This window comes from Callorhinchus milii, unplaced genomic scaffold (assembly GCF_018977255.1).
Source record: "Callorhinchus milii isolate IMCB2004 unplaced genomic scaffold, IMCB_Cmil_1.0 Scaffold24, whole genome shotgun sequence".
Taxonomy (NCBI): Eukaryota; Metazoa; Chordata; class Chondrichthyes; order Chimaeriformes; family Callorhinchidae; genus Callorhinchus; species Callorhinchus milii.
This window is the reverse complement of record NW_024704765.1, coordinates 3467156-3484649: the sequence shown is the minus strand read 5'-3', so window position 1 is coordinate 3484649 and position 17494 is coordinate 3467156. Positions and strand designations below refer to the sequence as shown.

The following is a 17494-nucleotide window of genomic DNA, read 5'->3' as shown; positions in this document are numbered from 1 at the left end:
GTACCTGGAGTACTTGGAGCTGCCTGGCTCAGGTATTGGATCACAGAGAGTTGATTTAGCTCAGTTATCCCTTCTTTAGTCTGATGCAGTCTGATACAAAAGCCTGCAATATAACAGCAGGAATGAATATATTGCCCACCCCATAACCTGACAGGAGGCCCCACATGCCTTACAGTTGAAATAATTGAATATTCTTGTTCAGAGGAGCTCATGTTCATTAAGAACATAAGAACATAAGAATTTGCTAGGCGAAAGAAGACCATGTTAGTTAATTAGCCTGCCACCATCCTGGCAGTCACTTGACATGTTGTATCCCAAACTATATACTGTATTCATTGATGCCTAAAATTACCCTGAACAAGAAAGACTTTTATTTCACTGGTCCTTCTCACAGTGAAATGTCCACAATGATTGTTGTCAAAGGTAATGACTTCTTTCGTAAGTAAACACGACAGGCATTTTGGACACAGAAAGGAGCTCCAAGATTGGCTGCAAGATTGGTTTATCCAGAGAATTGTCGGCTAGGACACCTAGAGAAACTCCCTCATGTTTTCTAATAGCACTGCAGGATGTTTAATGTCCAACTGAACAAGCAGACAACCCGTTGCTGAGCTGTTTCAAAGTGCTTCGCAGGATACACTGGTAAAATGGATTGATTGTATTTTGTGGGTGAAACTCCCTATAATATTTATAGAACGGACCAAAATCCCCAAAAGGTGGCTCAAAATATCACGTATAAAATAAAACTTTCGATCACGCTACAGTCAACATACAAAGAGACTCCTCACCCTACATTTATATAAATATGTCAAGGCATGAATACATAAATACAGATTCAGGGAAATGTTCCTCTAATTACTCATTCGTTGGATTCCTGGTGGACAGAGGGCTGAGTTGGTCACGTCACCTCGATGGAGCCAACTCTGATTTTCAGTTGCTATTTTTCTTGGCTTCCGGACTCCATGGGAGGATTGCCGTGAATGGCCAAGTGCAACAGAACTCTGCCGGCCCCGACAAGCTCCACTTCACATCACCGTCCAAACCACTCACCGGGGCTTGTACCAATATCCTTGTGAGTCGAGCACCCTGAATCAGCCATGATCTGACTCTCAGAGGAAATAAACATTTATACACAGTGTTGATGTCTTGTTCGGATTCTGCTGACCAGTCCAACCAAAGGTCACCTTGTTTCAAAATAAAATGTTTCAGGGCTGGAAACGGCAGCTGCTCAGTCACCTGTAACCTGGGCAGTTAATTATAGACCTGAAATTGGTGGTAACTCACTATTGGCCTTCTGCCACTCTGCCCCCACCCTCTGGAACTCCATCCCACAGTCCCTCCATCTCGCCCACACCCTCGCCACTTTCAAGACCCATCTCAAGACCCTCCTCTTCGACCGTGCTTTCCATCTCCCTGCTTCCCCCACTGCCCTCCCCCACCCCAACCCTCAGCTCGGGTCTGTAGTCCATAACTCTGTCTATCCTTTTCCTTATTGTTGTTGTTGTTGTTTATAAAGGTTAATCATAATTTCCTGACTTTTGTATTCTATACCCCTATTTATAAAGCCTAGTATCCCATATGCTTTTTTTTAACAGCTTTATCTACCTGGCCTGCCACCTTCAAAGATATTCTTATATTAACCCTCAGGTCTCTCCTCATTCTTCCTCACAAAGTGCATCACTTCGCATTATCCACATTAAACTTCATTTTCCACATGTCTGCCATGTTACCAGTCTGTCTATGTCTATTTGCAGTCTGCTACTATCCTCCTCACTGTTTATTATTTTCCTTAGCTTAGTATCATCTGCAAACTTAGAAATTGTCCTCCCTATACCCAAGTCCAGGCCATTTATACAGATCAATAACAGCAGTGGTCACAATACTGACCCCTGGGGGACACCACTGTACACTTCCCTCCAGTCAGAAAAACATCCGGTCACCATCACTCTGCTTTCTGTCTCCCAGACAGTTCTATATCCATACTGCCACTGTCCCTTTAATGCCGTGGGCTTTTATTTTGATAACAAGTCTCTTATGTGGCACTTTATCGAACGCCTTTTGAAAATCCATATAAATTATATGAACTGCACTACCTTCATCCACCCTCTCCATTACTTCATCAAAAAACTCTATCAGGGTTGTGAAACATGATTTATCTTTAACAAATCCATGTTGGCTGTCCTTTATTAACATATATTTTTCTAAGTGAAAATTTATTTTGGCCCAAGTTATAGTCTCTAGAAGTTTCCCCACTATTGACGTTAGGCTGACTGGCCTATAGTTCCTGGGTTTATCCTTCTGCCCCTTTTGTACAGGGGAGTAACATTTACAACCCTCCAGTCCTCGGGCACCACCCCAGTGCCCAAGGAGGATTGAAAGATTGTGTCCAGAGCCTCCGTTATTTCCACCCTTACTTGGACCGGGTGCCTTATCTGCCTTGAGCACCGACAACATTTTTAGTACCTCCTCTCAGTTTATTCTTATCTTATCCAATTCCTCTACGCCCTCTCCTCCAATACTGTGGCATTGGCTGCATCTTCTTCTTTTGTGAAGACAGATGGAAAGTACTCATTCAGTACATCAGACATATCCTCTGCCTCCACAAGAAGATTTCGTCTTTGGTCCCTAATTGGACCCATCCTCCTTTGACTAACCTTTTATTCTTTATATGCTTATAAAATACCTTAGGGTTGCCTTTTATGTTCCCCGCTAATCTTTTCTCATACAATCTATTGTGGAATACAATTTTCTATTTGTTTATCTTGTGATAATTGGTTTTCTGATAATTATTATTGGGACCACTGTTCTTTTAGATCTATATAAATGACCTGGACTTATAATATTAAATAATAATAATCCTTGCATTTGATATAGCGCCTTATCACATCTTTAAGATGTCTCAAAGCGCTTCACAGAATATACTGTAATGTGAATTGACTGTATATTTTGTGGGCGAAAATCGGCAGCCAATTTTGCGCAGCAGCGTCCCACAAACAATCATAGATTGAGAGACCAATTTATAATTTTTTTTGAAGGAATTATTACCCCCGGAAAAGCGATCCTCCAATCGACTAACAAACGGGTTCCTACTTACTGCCAGGTAAACACAGGAGTGTGGATTAGGAAACTTGCCCAACATTTCCTCCTACTGGAAATCGAACCCAGGTCTCTCGCTTGTGAGGTGAGTGCTCTAACCACTGAACTAGAGGATTCCACAGGACTTGGGTATAGGGAGTACAATTTCCAAGTTTGCAGATGATGCTAAGGTAGAAAAATTAATAAACAGCGGATAGTAGCAGTCTGCAAGAGGACATAGACAGACTGGTAACATGGGCAGACACGTGGCAGATGAAGTTTAATGTGGAGAGATGTGAAATGATGCATTTTGGGAGGAACAATAAGGAGAGGCGATATAAGCTGATGGTACAATCTTAAAAGGGGTGAAAGAACAGGGAGACCTGGGGGTTCATATCAGTAAAATCTTTGAAGGTGGCAGGACAGGTAGGTAAAGCTGTTAAAAAACCTTACGGGTTACTTGGCTTTACAAATAGGGGCACAGATTACAAGTCATGAAGTTATGATGAACCTTTACCATCGACGGCCGGGCTTTCAGCCTCTCTGCCCCCACCCGTTGGAACTCCATCCCACCGTCCCTTCGCCTTGCTCCCTGTCTTGCCTCCTTCAAAGCATGACTCAAGACCCTCCTTTTTGACTGTGCCTTCAGCTGCCATCATACCTCCTCTGCCCTGCCTCATCCCAACCCTGAGCCCCCCCAGCCCCCACCACCGTGCTCAGTTCCTGATCCCTGACTGTTCAGCGTCTTTGGAAATCCTCCTGATGTGAAAGGCACTTCACAAATGCAATTTTGTTATTGTTGCGGTTTATAAAACACTGGTTAGGCCTCAGATAGAGACTGTTCAGTTCTAGGCTCCACACTTTAGGAAGGATGTCAAAGTATTTGAGAGGGTGCAAAGGAGATTTAGCAGCATGGTACCAGGAATGAGGGACTTCAGTTATGAGAAGAGGCTCGAGAAACTGGGATTATTTTCTTTGGAGCAGAGAAGGTTAAGGGGAGATTTAATAGACGCTTTTAAAATTATGAGAGGATTCGAAAGGGTGAAGAAGGAGAAACTATTTCCACTGGTGGGTGGGTTGGTTACCATAAGACACCGATTTAAAATAGGGTATAGGGAGTACAATATCCAACGCATTCCAGATCTGAACAACTCACTGCGTGAAAAAATTTCGCCAAAAGAACCAGAGGGGATGGTGAGGAGAAACTTTTTCACGCAGAGAGTTGTTCAGAACTGGAATGCATTGCCTGAAAGGCCGGTGGAAGCCGATTCAATAACAACTTTTAAGAGAGATGTCGATGGATATTTGGGGAGGACAAGTTTGCAGAGCTATGGGGAGAGAGCGCGGGAATGGAATTCTTTAGCTTTAGCGTCTTTTCAAAGAGCTGGCACAGATATGATGGGTCAAACGGTCTCATTCTGTGCTGTATAATTCTATGATTCTATGGTTTTATGATTTCAGACACTGTCCAATGCTGGAATGGGGAGATGGTCGAGTTGGCTGGCAGAAGAAATCTATCTGATTGTAATTGTGAAGGTGAATACATCGGATGGGGTTGAGGCAAGAAGTGGCTAAGCAAGCGTGCTGGATGAATGATGATAATAATAATCCTTGGGCTTGATCTGGCGCCTATAACAAAAAAACATCTCTTAACACCTCACAGGAAATTGCTGTCTTATGCACAGACTGTGAGTTCGGAGGCATCGTTAACCAGTTTCCAGGCTGGCGTGACGTCCTTTCAGTTTGTTTTCTTGTTCCTGACCTGAGGAATACTTAACCTCACCCGTTCTGATCATGTGATTAGATTTATTATCAGAGGAGCTGCCGAGCCAGAAAACTCACACCCACCTCAACAATAATCCTTACATTAATCCTTACAAGTGGGGTCCTGGTGATGAGATCACTCGCCTCACAAACAGCCAAGTGATTTTATCTGGGATATTATCAGCCAAGGCACTGGGAGAAACTCTCTTCTCTTTTCGAAGGGAGCCATTCGAACATCAACCAGAACAAGCAGATGGGACCAAGATGAATGTCTCATCCGCAGGTCAGCAGCTCCAACAGCTCCCAGCACAGCACTGGTGGGTCAGCCTAGACTCTGCGACTTCAAAACTAGCTTCCGAATTGAGAACAATTTTAACAATTTTCCACAGTTTCCTACGATCTTGAATTTTAAAAACAGGCTATGACCGGATGGAATTTGGGGACTCCGATTTATTAGAGTCCTTGAGGAAAATCACCCACGACTTAATGCAAGCGCGACTTAAACATGGAACAAGAGAGTTGTGTGAGAGTTTGCCACATTCTTTCTCGTGGGTAATCTGATCCCTTCTCAAGTGCCTACGTTCAGTAGCACTCTCTTCCTCTGGGTTAGAAGGATCTGGATTGAAGCATCCTATTCAGATATGAGCTCACAGTGTAGGGTTCATTACTGGCGGAGGAAGAGCTATAATAATAATAATAATCCTCGCATTTGATATAGCGCTTTTCACGTCGGGAGGACGTCCCAAAGCGCTTCACAGAACACACTGTAAAGTGAATTGACTGTATATTTGTGGGCGAACGCAGCAGCCAATTGCGCACAGCAATGTCCCACAAACAGTCGTAGATTGAAAATGACCAATTTATTATTGTTTTTGGTTTTGGAGGGAATATTATTAGGCTCTGTGTGGAGTAAGGAAACTTGCCCAAGGTTTCACCCTCTGCCTGGGATTGAACTCAGGTCTCTCACTTGCAAAGCGAGTGCTCTAACCGCTGAGCTACAGGACTCCACGGTAATGTTAGATGTGCTGCCCTTTGAGGTCCCATCTGCCTATGCTGTCCGGGCCTTTTCACTGAAAGGGAAGGGATTCTTTCCGGCTGTCCTGGTTAACAATCCTCATTCGCACTGACAGCTGGGGAACATTGCTGATGCAAATGGCTGCTGTGTTTCCCTACACCCGAAGGCAACTTGAGGCAAATCTGCATTTGATACAACGTCTCTAACATCAAAACATCTCAAAGGGAATTGCCCTCAATGGTAGCGATTGTATATTTTGTAGGAAAGCACTGCAGCCAATTTGTGCATTGTTAGATTCCATAAACAGCCGTGAAGTGAACGAAGAATTTTATGTGGAGGACCGTTGGCTGAGACTCGGAGAGAGAAACTCTCTTCTCTTTTCGAATAGTGGCTCTGGCGTTGGCTGGCTCCGGCCTCCCCATCGGCAGCTGCACTCTCAGCCACTGCGCCGTGAAACTCTGAAGCACTCTATCCCTCCGCCTTCCCTATCTTCAGGTCTCGCCTGAATAGCTTCCTCTTCCTTACACTGTAAAATCTAGTGGCTGTAGGCATGTGTATCACCAATTTGCACACAGCTGTGAAGCGAGTGACCAATTTTGCAATAAAAACTCCTGCATCTGACATAGCGCCTTATCACATTGTCGAGAGGTCTCAAAGCGCTTCACAGAATATCCTCCATAGTGCTTTTGACTGTATTTGGTGAGCAGTGTCCCACAAACAGTCGTGGAGTGAGTGACCGATTTTATTTGGGGAGATTGTTGGCCAGGACACCGGGGGGAGGGGGGAGCGAGAGAGACAAACTCCCTTCTCTTGTCGAATAGTGCTACGTGATCTTTAACGTCCACCTGAACAGGCGGGCGGAGGGATTGTCGGCTGGGGGAGAGAAACTTCCTTCTCTTTTTGAGTAGCACAACGGGATCTTTAATGTCTAACCTCTTTGACCGTGCCTTCAGCTCCCCTCTCGACTCTCTACCCCCTCCTCGCTCCCTCCCTCCCCTCCCCTCACCCTGACCATTTCCCCCCAATGCTCGGGTCCTGACCCAACTGTACAGCGCCTTGGGACGTCCTCCCGACGTGAAAAGCGCTCTATAAATGGAACCTTGTTGTTGTTGTTGTTGTTGTAACCTGAACAGGCAGACAGGGAACTCAACTCAACATCTCATCTGAAGAACGGCACCTCCGACAATGCAGCGCTGCCTGGAAACTATGGACTATTTTTATTCAGCAGATCTGTGGGGTGGGGAATGTCCTCTGTGCTCTCCTCAACCAACAATCGAGCAGTAGGTGGAGCTGCACCGTGGAGCAAGTTCCTTAAAGATGAAGATACTCATGCAAAGGCTCTGCCGGGGGGAGGGGGGGGGGTGTGCCGGAGGGTCCATCAGCATCGAGGGAGAGAGAAACAGTCAATATAAACTGGGCAAAGCGTGAGCTTTCCTGAACCATGGAAATACCAGCAGGAGACCATTCAAATCATTGCATCAGTGTAGGTGTTTGTTCCTCCAATGAAGCCATCTATTCTCATCCCCTGCCTTTCCTCCGCACGGGTTTATTTCATTCTCTTCAGAATGCTGGGACACCCAACCCTGGGAATTCTTCCCCACGTCCCCTTTCCACAGTCCGAGTTATCAGCCAAAATCCACACCCTCTTCAGCCTCTCCTCACAGCTGTGTGTTTATTAATGTTATTGATAGTGATACAGTTCATTAAGGTTAGTTCACTTTACAGCATACTCTGTGAAGCGCTTTAAGACATGTCAATGATTTGCTAATAATAATCCTTGCATTTGATATAGCGCTTTATCATGTCTTCAAGAGACGTCCCAAAGTGTTTCACAGAATATACCGTAAACAATTTCAGCTAATTCGGCACAGCAGTGTCCCAGATTAATCAACAAAATTATTATTTTTTCAAAGGGATTCTTACACCGAAAAAAGTTATCTGTTATCTTGTCAAAACAGAGTGGTTTCACAGAGTTTTCTGTAAAGCGTAGTGACTGTATTTGAAGGCGAATGAATCCCGCATTCTTGTGTAGCGTAACGATAGATACAGCTAGGTATTTGGGCCCCTCTAGTGTCACTGAGCTCAATAGCTTTTAAAAGGGAACTGGACAACAAAATGTTCAAAAAAATAAAATAAAAATAAAACGCTGGGGAAAGAGCGGGGGAGTGGGACGTAATAAAAAGTTCTGTTAGAGAGAGGTGCAAGCACCATGTGCTGATAAGGCTTAGTGTTGTTGAGTGGATTGACAGCGGGGATATATTTAATGACCTTGAATTAATTTTTTCAGTCGGGTCAAGAACTCGCACTTGCAGACGGCCTTTCACGTAAAGCCACGCCTCAAATCCCTTTACAGCATTGATGTGGGCGACTGAGCAGATTAGGAGGAAATGGGACGGCTGAATACGTTGACTGTGTTGACTGAAGGCTCTGTCAAAGAGGGAGGATTTTTACCAGAGCTTCAATGCAGAGACAGAGAGAGAAAGAGACAGCATCTCGATTCATTCATAGAATGCAGTCAGTCATTATGCCTGTGCAAGCTCTCTGAAAGAGCTTTTCATTTGGACCCCTCCCCAGCCCCCGCCCCACATTCTTTAATCTTTTTTCTTTATCGATTATTGTTCTAATTCCCTTTTAAAAGTTGTCAAGGATTCTGCTCCAACCACTGTTGTTTGGGTAGATTGTTCCATCTTCTAAATTCCAGTCTCCCCAATTCTCACCAGGCTCTCCTTCTCCGAAAGGAACAACTTCAAAATCCCTCACTCTCACGTACAAATCTCTTCATACCCCAGCGCCTCCCGACCTCTCTGACTTGCTCCTACCCCACTTCTCTTTTTGCCCACCAAATGCACAGTCGATTCACTTTACAGTATATTCTGTGAAGTATGCTCTGTGGCAGGTCAGGTCAGGGCGAATCGTTGGGAAAGTTTCCTTACTCCACACGCCTCTGTTTACCAGTAGTAAGTAGGAGCTTAGCTGTTAGTCGATTGGCAGATCACTTTTCTGGGGGTAATAATCCCTCCAAAAATTAACTAAATAAACAAATAATAATAATTTGGTCACTCAACTATGGCTGTTTGAGGGACTCTGCTGTGCACAATTGGCTGCCGTGTTTTCCCCCTCAAAATTTACAGCCAATTCACTTACAGTATATTCTGTGAAGCGCAGTGAGACGTCTCAAAGATGTGATAAGGCGCCATATCAAATGCAAGGATTATTATTATATTCTCAACCTGTTCCTTTCGCTGAGCCAGCACAGACCTCCTGTGTGTCCCCAACTCTTCTGATCACCATTGGTGGCTGTGCTTTCAGCCACTACGTCCCTAACCTCTGGAACCTCTGGACCTCAATCCCTCTAATTAAGGTTAGGCAACCCCCTCCACTTCTTTACCCATCTTTCAATCCCAGTTTAAGATCTCCTCTTTCTCCCTGGCACAATGTCGAACTCTGTAACTGTACAGAGTTGTTTTCCTGAGATGTTTTCCTGTGTGAAATGTAAATACAATTTGTCATTGTTGGCTATGTAAAGAAAATTCACCTATTGCACTCTCTCCAAGACACACTGAGGGCTCCAGCTTTACTAAGGTCACTGTAGACCACCATTTCTGCTCATTCTCGGCATCCTCCGGTGCCCTTCCTTAGTGTGGGAGCAGCTACAATTTAACCTTGGGGCATTTAACAGGGAATTAGATCAGCAACATGTGAAGGGAGAGGTTTGGGGGGGAAGGGGGTGGAGAGCAGGGAATTGGTATTACGGTAGATTGCTTTATTGGAGGAAAAAACACTGATACTAATACAAAGGGACCAAATAGTTCACAATTGTGTTTCTATGGAGATGTATAGGCAGCGCAACCCCTCCCCCACCACTTCCATCTTCCTGATGTTGAATGAAATCTGCTTCTCGCTCCCAGCCTACCCCACTGTGCTTATCCTGCACATTCAGCAGTGCTCTGATATATTGACCCTGACATCCGTCCATAGTCTTGCCCTCCCCTGCCCCCATCTCTACAATCTACAAAGTACAATCTCCTCCCCTCCATTCTCCAGCCTGAACCCTCCACTCATCAGCGGCTCGTTCATAGCCTTATTCGTCCATGTTCAGTGGCAGAGCCTTCAGCCTTTGTGATAATGATTGAAGGGAGTAAATTCAAAACAAATCTGCGGAAACACTACTTCAGTGAACGAGTAGTAAATGTATGGAACAGGCTCCCTAGGGAGACGGTGGCAAGAAAGTATCTTTCAAAAACAAACTGAATAGATTTCTTTTAGGAAATACTATCTCGGCATACAGTAATAATAATCCTTGCATTTGATATAGCACTTTTCACGTCTTCGAGACGTCTCAAAGTACTTCACAGAATAGACTGTAAAGTAAATTGACTATGTTTGGGGGCGAAACATGGCAGCCAATTGCGGACAGCAGCGTCCCACAAACAGTCATGGATTGAGTGACCAAATTATTATTGTGGTTTTTTTTGAGGGATTATTATCAGGCTTGTGGAATAGGGAAACTTGCCCAAGGTTTGCCCTGCCGGGAATTGAACCCAGGTCTCTCATTTGCGAGGCGAGTGCTCTAACCACTGAGCTATAGGATTCCATAGTGTGTAGTTTGGGACATGACATGTGCATCCCTTATCCTTTTGAGATCTACTGCCTTCAATTTTGCTCTTCATAACTGAACCTCCTCATCCCTGGTAATAAGATATAGAACTTTGTCAATTGATCTTGAATCCGAGTGAGCAATTCTGGGAGCAGAGATTTTTCTTACTTGGCTCCTCTTAATCTGCCAAATCTCTAATGGGTAGAGTTGTCATAACTGGCCAAACAGTGGGAAGCTTGCCAGACAATGCTATCAATGGCAATGAATGAGGTTTTAGTTGGTTAAACTCTAGCATTTACTCCAACAGACACTCTGGGGTCTCCAGCCAACCTGTGCCTAATACTCTCTGGAATTAGATGAGCAGGACGCATCCCTCCAGGAAGAGGGTGTGGTTTCCACTCCAGATACTGAGAAATTTCCATGTGTATGTTGTAAGCATATGTGGAACTGTCAGTCAGGTTTGCACAGTGATGGATTTCCACACGTGTCGGACACTCAGCTGACCAAACAACCGATTGAGCAATCCTCTTCTGACACGTCTACCCTCTGCTGCTAATGTGCCCTTCATTCAAACCCGGCTTCCAATTGAATTTTAATCCAATTTAATTAAACCTGCTGAGGAGCTGGGATGGCAGAGTTTATAAATAACATTTCTAGTCTTTATCGGAGATGTTTGGTTTCAAATTTGTTCAAACCACACTCACTTCTGTCTCTACTGGCTCAGTGCTGTCACTTGGGCTTGTGAGTCAGAAGGTTGTTAGATCAAATCTCACAATGGTCCTTTAAGCTGCTGCTGGCCACCCAGTGCCCCAGGGTGAGGGTGCGTTGTTTGAACATGACGTTCTAAAAATGAAATGTTAAGGCGAGGTTCCATCTGCTCATTCAGGTAAATATTCAGGCTCCCATAATAATAATTATATTCCTTGCATTTAATACAGTTTAGCCTCTTGTGTCCTCGAAATGTCTCAAAACGCTTCAAGGGATTTAATTTCATAATGTAGTGACTGTATGTTTGTCAGCGAACGTGGCAGCCAATTTACACACAGCGACGTCCTGCAAACAGCCAATTCGGGGGACTGTTGGCTAGGACACCAGGTACAAGAGCCACCTAAACAGGCAGACAGGATCTCGGTTTAACGTCTCGTCCATTGACGCTCTTAAAAATGAGAAGGGAGTTTCTCTTGGTGTCCTGGCCGACAATCATAGGCAGCTGTTGAAAATATTCTTGGGGTATTGTGGGGTGGGGTGGGGGGGATGCTGAGTTGGGCTGCATTCTCCTTGTACATCCTTTGCTGGAAACTTTGGAGTGTGTGTGTGTCCATGGATCAACTCTCACTCAACTTACTGACTATTACGTCCTCCTGAGGTGACCAAAGGCGCTATACAAATTTAATTTGTTGTTGTTGTTGTTGCACTTGTTTTATTTCACATCCTGTAAACACACCGTGGAGGTCAGCCTCCTCTCCGGCTGCAGCATCCCATTAGCCAAAGCAGGAGAAGGGGTGAGCCCCTGGTGGGGGGTGAGCCCTCTCTCGCCCTAGTCACCCACTGTCTATCCCGAAAATCCGCTGCATAAATCGCCATTCATTTCATTGTGGAGTCCTGTAGAGTAGTGATTTGAACACTCACCTCGCAAACAAAAGCTCCCAGATTTGATTCCCGGGCAGGGCAATACCTTAGGTAAGCTTCCTTACCCCGCACACCTCTGTTTACCCAGCGGTAAGTAGGAACCTGGTTGTTTAGTCGATCGACAGATTGCTTTCCTGGGGTAATAATCCCTTCAAAATAATAATAATTTTGTCACTCAATCCACAACTGTTTGGGGGATGTTGCTGTGCACAATTCGCTGCCGCATTTCTCCCATAAACTATACAGTCGATTCACTTTACAGTATATTTTGGGAAGCGCTTTGAGACGTCTCAATGATGTGATAGGGGGCTGGTAGGGTTCACCAGAAAGAGACTTTACCCAGTAAATAAATTTACTTAATTTTATTAAATATTTTATTAACCTTATTAAGTATTTGGATCTTATTTAACAATTGCAACATAGATTTAATGCTTTAACAAATATAAGTGTAATACAGTTAACTACATTAAAGTAATAAGAATTAACAGATACCAATATTGTCTGATCCTGTTGAGGTGCAATGCTAACCATCAGCTGCTCACAACGGTCCTTTCCTTTGCTTGCTCCAACTATCCCAAAGTTACCGCTTTCACACATCGTGTCTGTGCCAGGTCTTTTCAAACAACCGACACGATGGGCTGAATGGCCTCCTTCTGTGCTGTATAATTCTATGATTCATTTATACCCCATTTTAGCCCATGTGACCCTTAAAACCAATAAAGGAATTCGAAGGTTGTTGTCCAATCATATCCAAAGTTGAATTAGCCAATAATACCCCAAACTGCTTCATCCAATCATCTTCACACGCACCCGGGGGGTTACCATGTTTGTAACCTCAACGGAGTTTGGAGGTTCTCAGGTACCAAGTGTGAAAAGTTCATTTTGGCAGTGGATTGTCTTAGTTGACACTTGAAGTCATAAACTCCTTTCAAGGCATTCTTTCTTTCCATTAGACTGCCCGGCACAGAGAGTTCAATTAATCAGGACAATCATCTCCCATCCAAGGGATATCACATTCACATCCAAAGTTGACACACCCAGAGTCCCCTGGTCCCTTCAGTTGACTGCAATGTACTATTAGGTACAATCTTCCAAATAAGGAAAGGAACAACACCCATCCATCAAGTTTTGTTTTTGATCAAACGTATCACAGAATCTAAACACCTCGACTCCCCTTTAGATCCAAGTTTTATAACACATTCCTTAAGATCAATCGATCGATCGATCGATCGATCGATCGATCAATCGATCAATCGATCAATCCATCAATCAATCAATCAATCAATCAATCAATCAATCATCAATAAACAATCAATCATCAATCAATCAATCAATCAATCAATCAATCAATCAATCAATCAATCAATCAATCAATCAATCAATCAATCAATCATCAATCAATCAACTGTCAATCAATCAACTGTCAATCAATCAATCAATCAGTCAATCACTCAATCAATCCAATCAATCAATCATCAATCATCAATCAATCAATCAATCAATCAATCAATCAATCAATCAATCAATCAATCAATCAATCAATCAATCAATCAATCAATCAATGTTGCTCCCAGTTCTTACACACACTTTGGGTACCAAACGATGATTTTAACTACAGTCTTACAGCACTATATCAAATGCAAGGATTATTTTTATTAATATTATTATTATTCCGAGTAGGGAAATGTAGTGACTTATCACATTCTTTCAGTGTTTAGAATTGATAATCTCTCAACTGACCGGTTACGGAGCTGTGAACACACAGGACTGGGTACATCAGGGCAGAGTATATCAGGATGGAGGTTCTGCTCAAACCAAGCGGTTTACCACAAGTTACACCTTTACATCGCCTTTTATATCCGCAGAACATCTCAAAATCTTCACCCAGACAGAGCTGGGGCGCGACTCGTGAAAACGGTAGATCTTAATAATAATCCTTGCATTTGATATAGGGTCTTATCACGTCACTGAGACATCTCAAAGAGCTTCACAGAATATACCGTAAAGTGTAGTGACTGCGTGTCTTGTGGGAAAAACACATCAAACAGGATTTGGAAGCGGAGAAGAAGGAGTGAGATGCAAGGATTTGGGGAAAGTTCCTGGCAGGGTGTTGGCGGTGGAGAAAGTGGATGAAAGATTGTGGGATAGAGTAACGGAGGCATAAAGCGGGCTGTAGCCAGCCGAGGGGAGGGAGGGGCCAGCAGAGTAAGGGCGCAGTAGATCACAGACACGAGTGGCACAAGGCAGTGTAAGTAAGCATTTGAAAGTGAGGGTTTTAGTAGATCCACTGGAGGATAGGCATGTGGGGAGGAGCCAGTGGTGTGATGAGGATAGGGGCTGCGGAGTCCTGTGTGGTTTGAAGTTTGTAGAGTGGAGCTGGCGAGGCTAATGGAAAAATTGAGTCTTGTGTGTCAAAGCGTGGCTGAGTTTTCAGCAGCATTTAGGGGTGGGATGACAGAAGTGGGTGATGTTGTGGTGGAGGCAGGGAGGTAGAGTTGGGTGTTAAAAGAAATGTGTGGGAGGATGCAGGCAAGAAGCAACAAGAAAACATAAGCCTTCTGCAAACATGAGCAGGAAACGTTTGCAAGACGCAGAGGCACAGAACTACACCACTTACAACACAAGCAGCACCTTGATATCCTCTCAAAGCAACCACTTTGGTGTCATGTAGGTGTCTTGTCACCAGCCCAAACTTTAACTTCAAAGCCTCATGTAGTTTTGAACTCACAGTTCAGGTTGGTGCTCCATTTCAGTGTTCTGCGAGTGCTATGGGATTTTTTGAGGTGCTGTCCTCTGCATAAGACTTTAAGCCGAGGTCCTATCTGCGAGCACAACTCAAAGAGGAGAAGGGAGTTTCTCCTGGTGTCCTGGTCAACGATCCTTTGAATAAATTGGTCATTCACCTCAATGCTGTGGTGAGAGCATGCTGTGTCCAAAAATGACCATAAGGTAGTTTGAGACGGTTTGATGTGATAAGTGTTATACATAGAAAATCTTTGTGTTCGGTTTGTTGGGTTCAATGCTTTATTCCGTCATCAAAATGTCTCAAAGAGCTTTGCGGGGTTTACTGTAAAATGGAGTGACTATTTATTTATAGGTGAATGTTCCTCTCCTCTGTGGGGGAGTGGGGATAAGTTTGTACATGGCATGAGTAGACTTCCCGCATGTGGAGTCCTGTAGCTCAGTGGTTGGAGCACTCGCTTTGCAAGTGAGAGACCTGAGTTCAATTCCAGGCAGAGGGCGAAACCTTGGGCAAGTTTCCTTACTCCACACAGAGCCTAATAATAATCCCTCCAAAACCAAAAACAATAATAAATTGGTCATTTTCAATCCATGACTGTTTGTGGGACATTGCTGTGCGCAATTGGCAGCCGCGTTCGCCCACAAATATACAGTCAATTCACTTTACAGTGTGTTCTGTGAAGCGCTTTGGGACGTCCTCCCGACGTGAAAAGCACTACATCAAATGCAAGGATTATTATTATTATTATACTCAGGTTGCCAGAGGCATGAACTCACATCCTTTTCTGTCCAGTTCAATAATTCACTCCAATTTTCCTGTATCCTCCCACTCGCATCTGTTTTGCAATCTATAATTTATAAAACAACTAAAATATTTACAAAGATCCGACCATTTTTTCCCCATTTGCATTCTGTGAAATCAAATTTATTGCAAAATCCAAACTTTCTGAGACCCCATTTTTCAATGAGCGTCAGCACAGACACGATGGGGAGAGAGCAGGGAATGGGATTAGAGTAGAGAGCTCCAGTGTTCGGGGTTGGGGGGGGGGGGGGTAGGGGAGGGAACACCAACAAGGGCCCGATGAGGAAAGAGCAGGGAATGGGATTAGATAAGAGTGTTCCATTGAGGGATCGAGCACTGGCGCAGACATGATGGACTGAATGTCCTTCTCCTGCATTGTAAAGATTGTATGATTTATAGAATCATAGAATATTACAGCACAGAAGGAGGCCATTTGGCCCATCGTGCTTGTGCCAGCTTTTTGGTGATCGAAAGCATAGTCAAAGAGGAGGGTCTTGAAATGGGTCTTGAAGGAGGCAATGGAAGGGGCGAGGCAGAGGGATTGCGGAATGGAGTTCCAGACGGTGGGGGCAGAGGGGCAGAAGGCTCACCCACCAATAGCCGGGCGAGTGAGGTGGGGGACGTGAAGCAGGCCGGAGCCCGCTGAGCGGAGGGAGTGAGCAGGATTGTAGGGGGTTAGGAGGTCACAGAGGTAGTGGGGAGCAAGACTATGTAAGGCTTTGAAGGTGAGAACCAGGATCTTCAACTGTGTCTTCTGTGTGATGGGAAGCCAGTTCGTTGGAAGAGTTACCAAATAGTCTCACTCGCCCGCTCTTTCCCCATAACCTTGCAAATTTTTCCTTCTTAAGTGCCGAAACCCTCATACATGGTTTCCTTACATCGAGGCTCAACTATACAAACTCACTGCTTGTCGGCCTCCCCATTTACTCCCTCCACAGGCAGCAGATCATCCAGAACTCTGCAGCCCATGACCTCTCCCGCACCAGGCTCCGTGACCCTATCACCCCCATCCTCGTCCGACTCCACTGGCTTCCCATCACACAGAGGATACAGTTCAAGATCCTGAACCTCACCTTCAAAGCCCCCCATGGTCTTGCTCCCCCCACTACCGCTGCGACCTCCTAACCCCCTACCATCCTGCTCGCTCCTCCGCTCAGCGGGCGCCGGCCTGCTTCATGTTCTGTGTCTCGCTCGCTCCACTGTTGGCGGGCGGGCCTTCTGCGACTCTGCCCCCACCCTCCATCCTGCTGTCCCTCCACCTTGTCCCCTTCCTTTGCCTTCTTCAAGACCCATCTCAAGACTCACCACTATGACTGTTCTTTCGATCACCCTGCTTCCCCCCCTGCCCTCCACCCTCCCTGATCCCGACCCCCAGCTCGGGTCCGAAATCCTGACTGTCCAGCGCCTTGGGATGTCCTCCCGATGTTAAAGGTGCTATACACATGTAATTTTGTTCTTGTTGTTGTTGTTGTACCCATCTAATTCAAGATTGCAAGATGTTTCAGGGTGAAATATGAACCAAAACTCAGTAAATGGCATTTGGTTTATTTGTGGCTTTTTTTTCTTCTATTACCTGCAGGAACAAAGTTGGAACGAAGACAGGATTCCCAGGAGTTACAATGAAGATCACAGCGTTGCTTCTTATTGCTTATGTGGATCTTGTCTTTGGCTACATCCCAGGTATGTGGATAACAGATCTCCTGGAGTATTTAATGTTTCTCTCCACCGCCCTCCGTGTATTTCACCCACAAAACACACAGTCAAAACCACTTTACAGATTACCTTGTGAAGCGCTTTGAGACATTGTGACAATGTGATAAGGCGCCACATCAATTGCGAGGATTATTATTGTTATAATTTATTAGACTTT

The 17494-nt window shown here is 44.7% G+C and overlaps 1 protein-coding gene across 1 annotated transcript in view; it reads left to right on the top strand.

Annotated features, from left to right (window-relative positions):
* Positions 1-7289: 7289 nt before the first annotated feature.
* Positions 7290-17494, top strand: part of alpl (alkaline phosphatase, biomineralization associated) — a 29282-nt gene continuing 19077 nt past the window's right edge. Inside the window, exons 1-2 of the mRNA XM_042343695.1 lie at positions 7290-7337; positions 17204-17304. Of these exons, the coding sequence (XP_042199629.1) occupies positions 17244-17304 (61 nt within the window). The 5' untranslated portion in view covers positions 7290-7337; positions 17204-17243. The remainder of the gene's footprint in view (positions 7338-17203; positions 17305-17494) is intronic.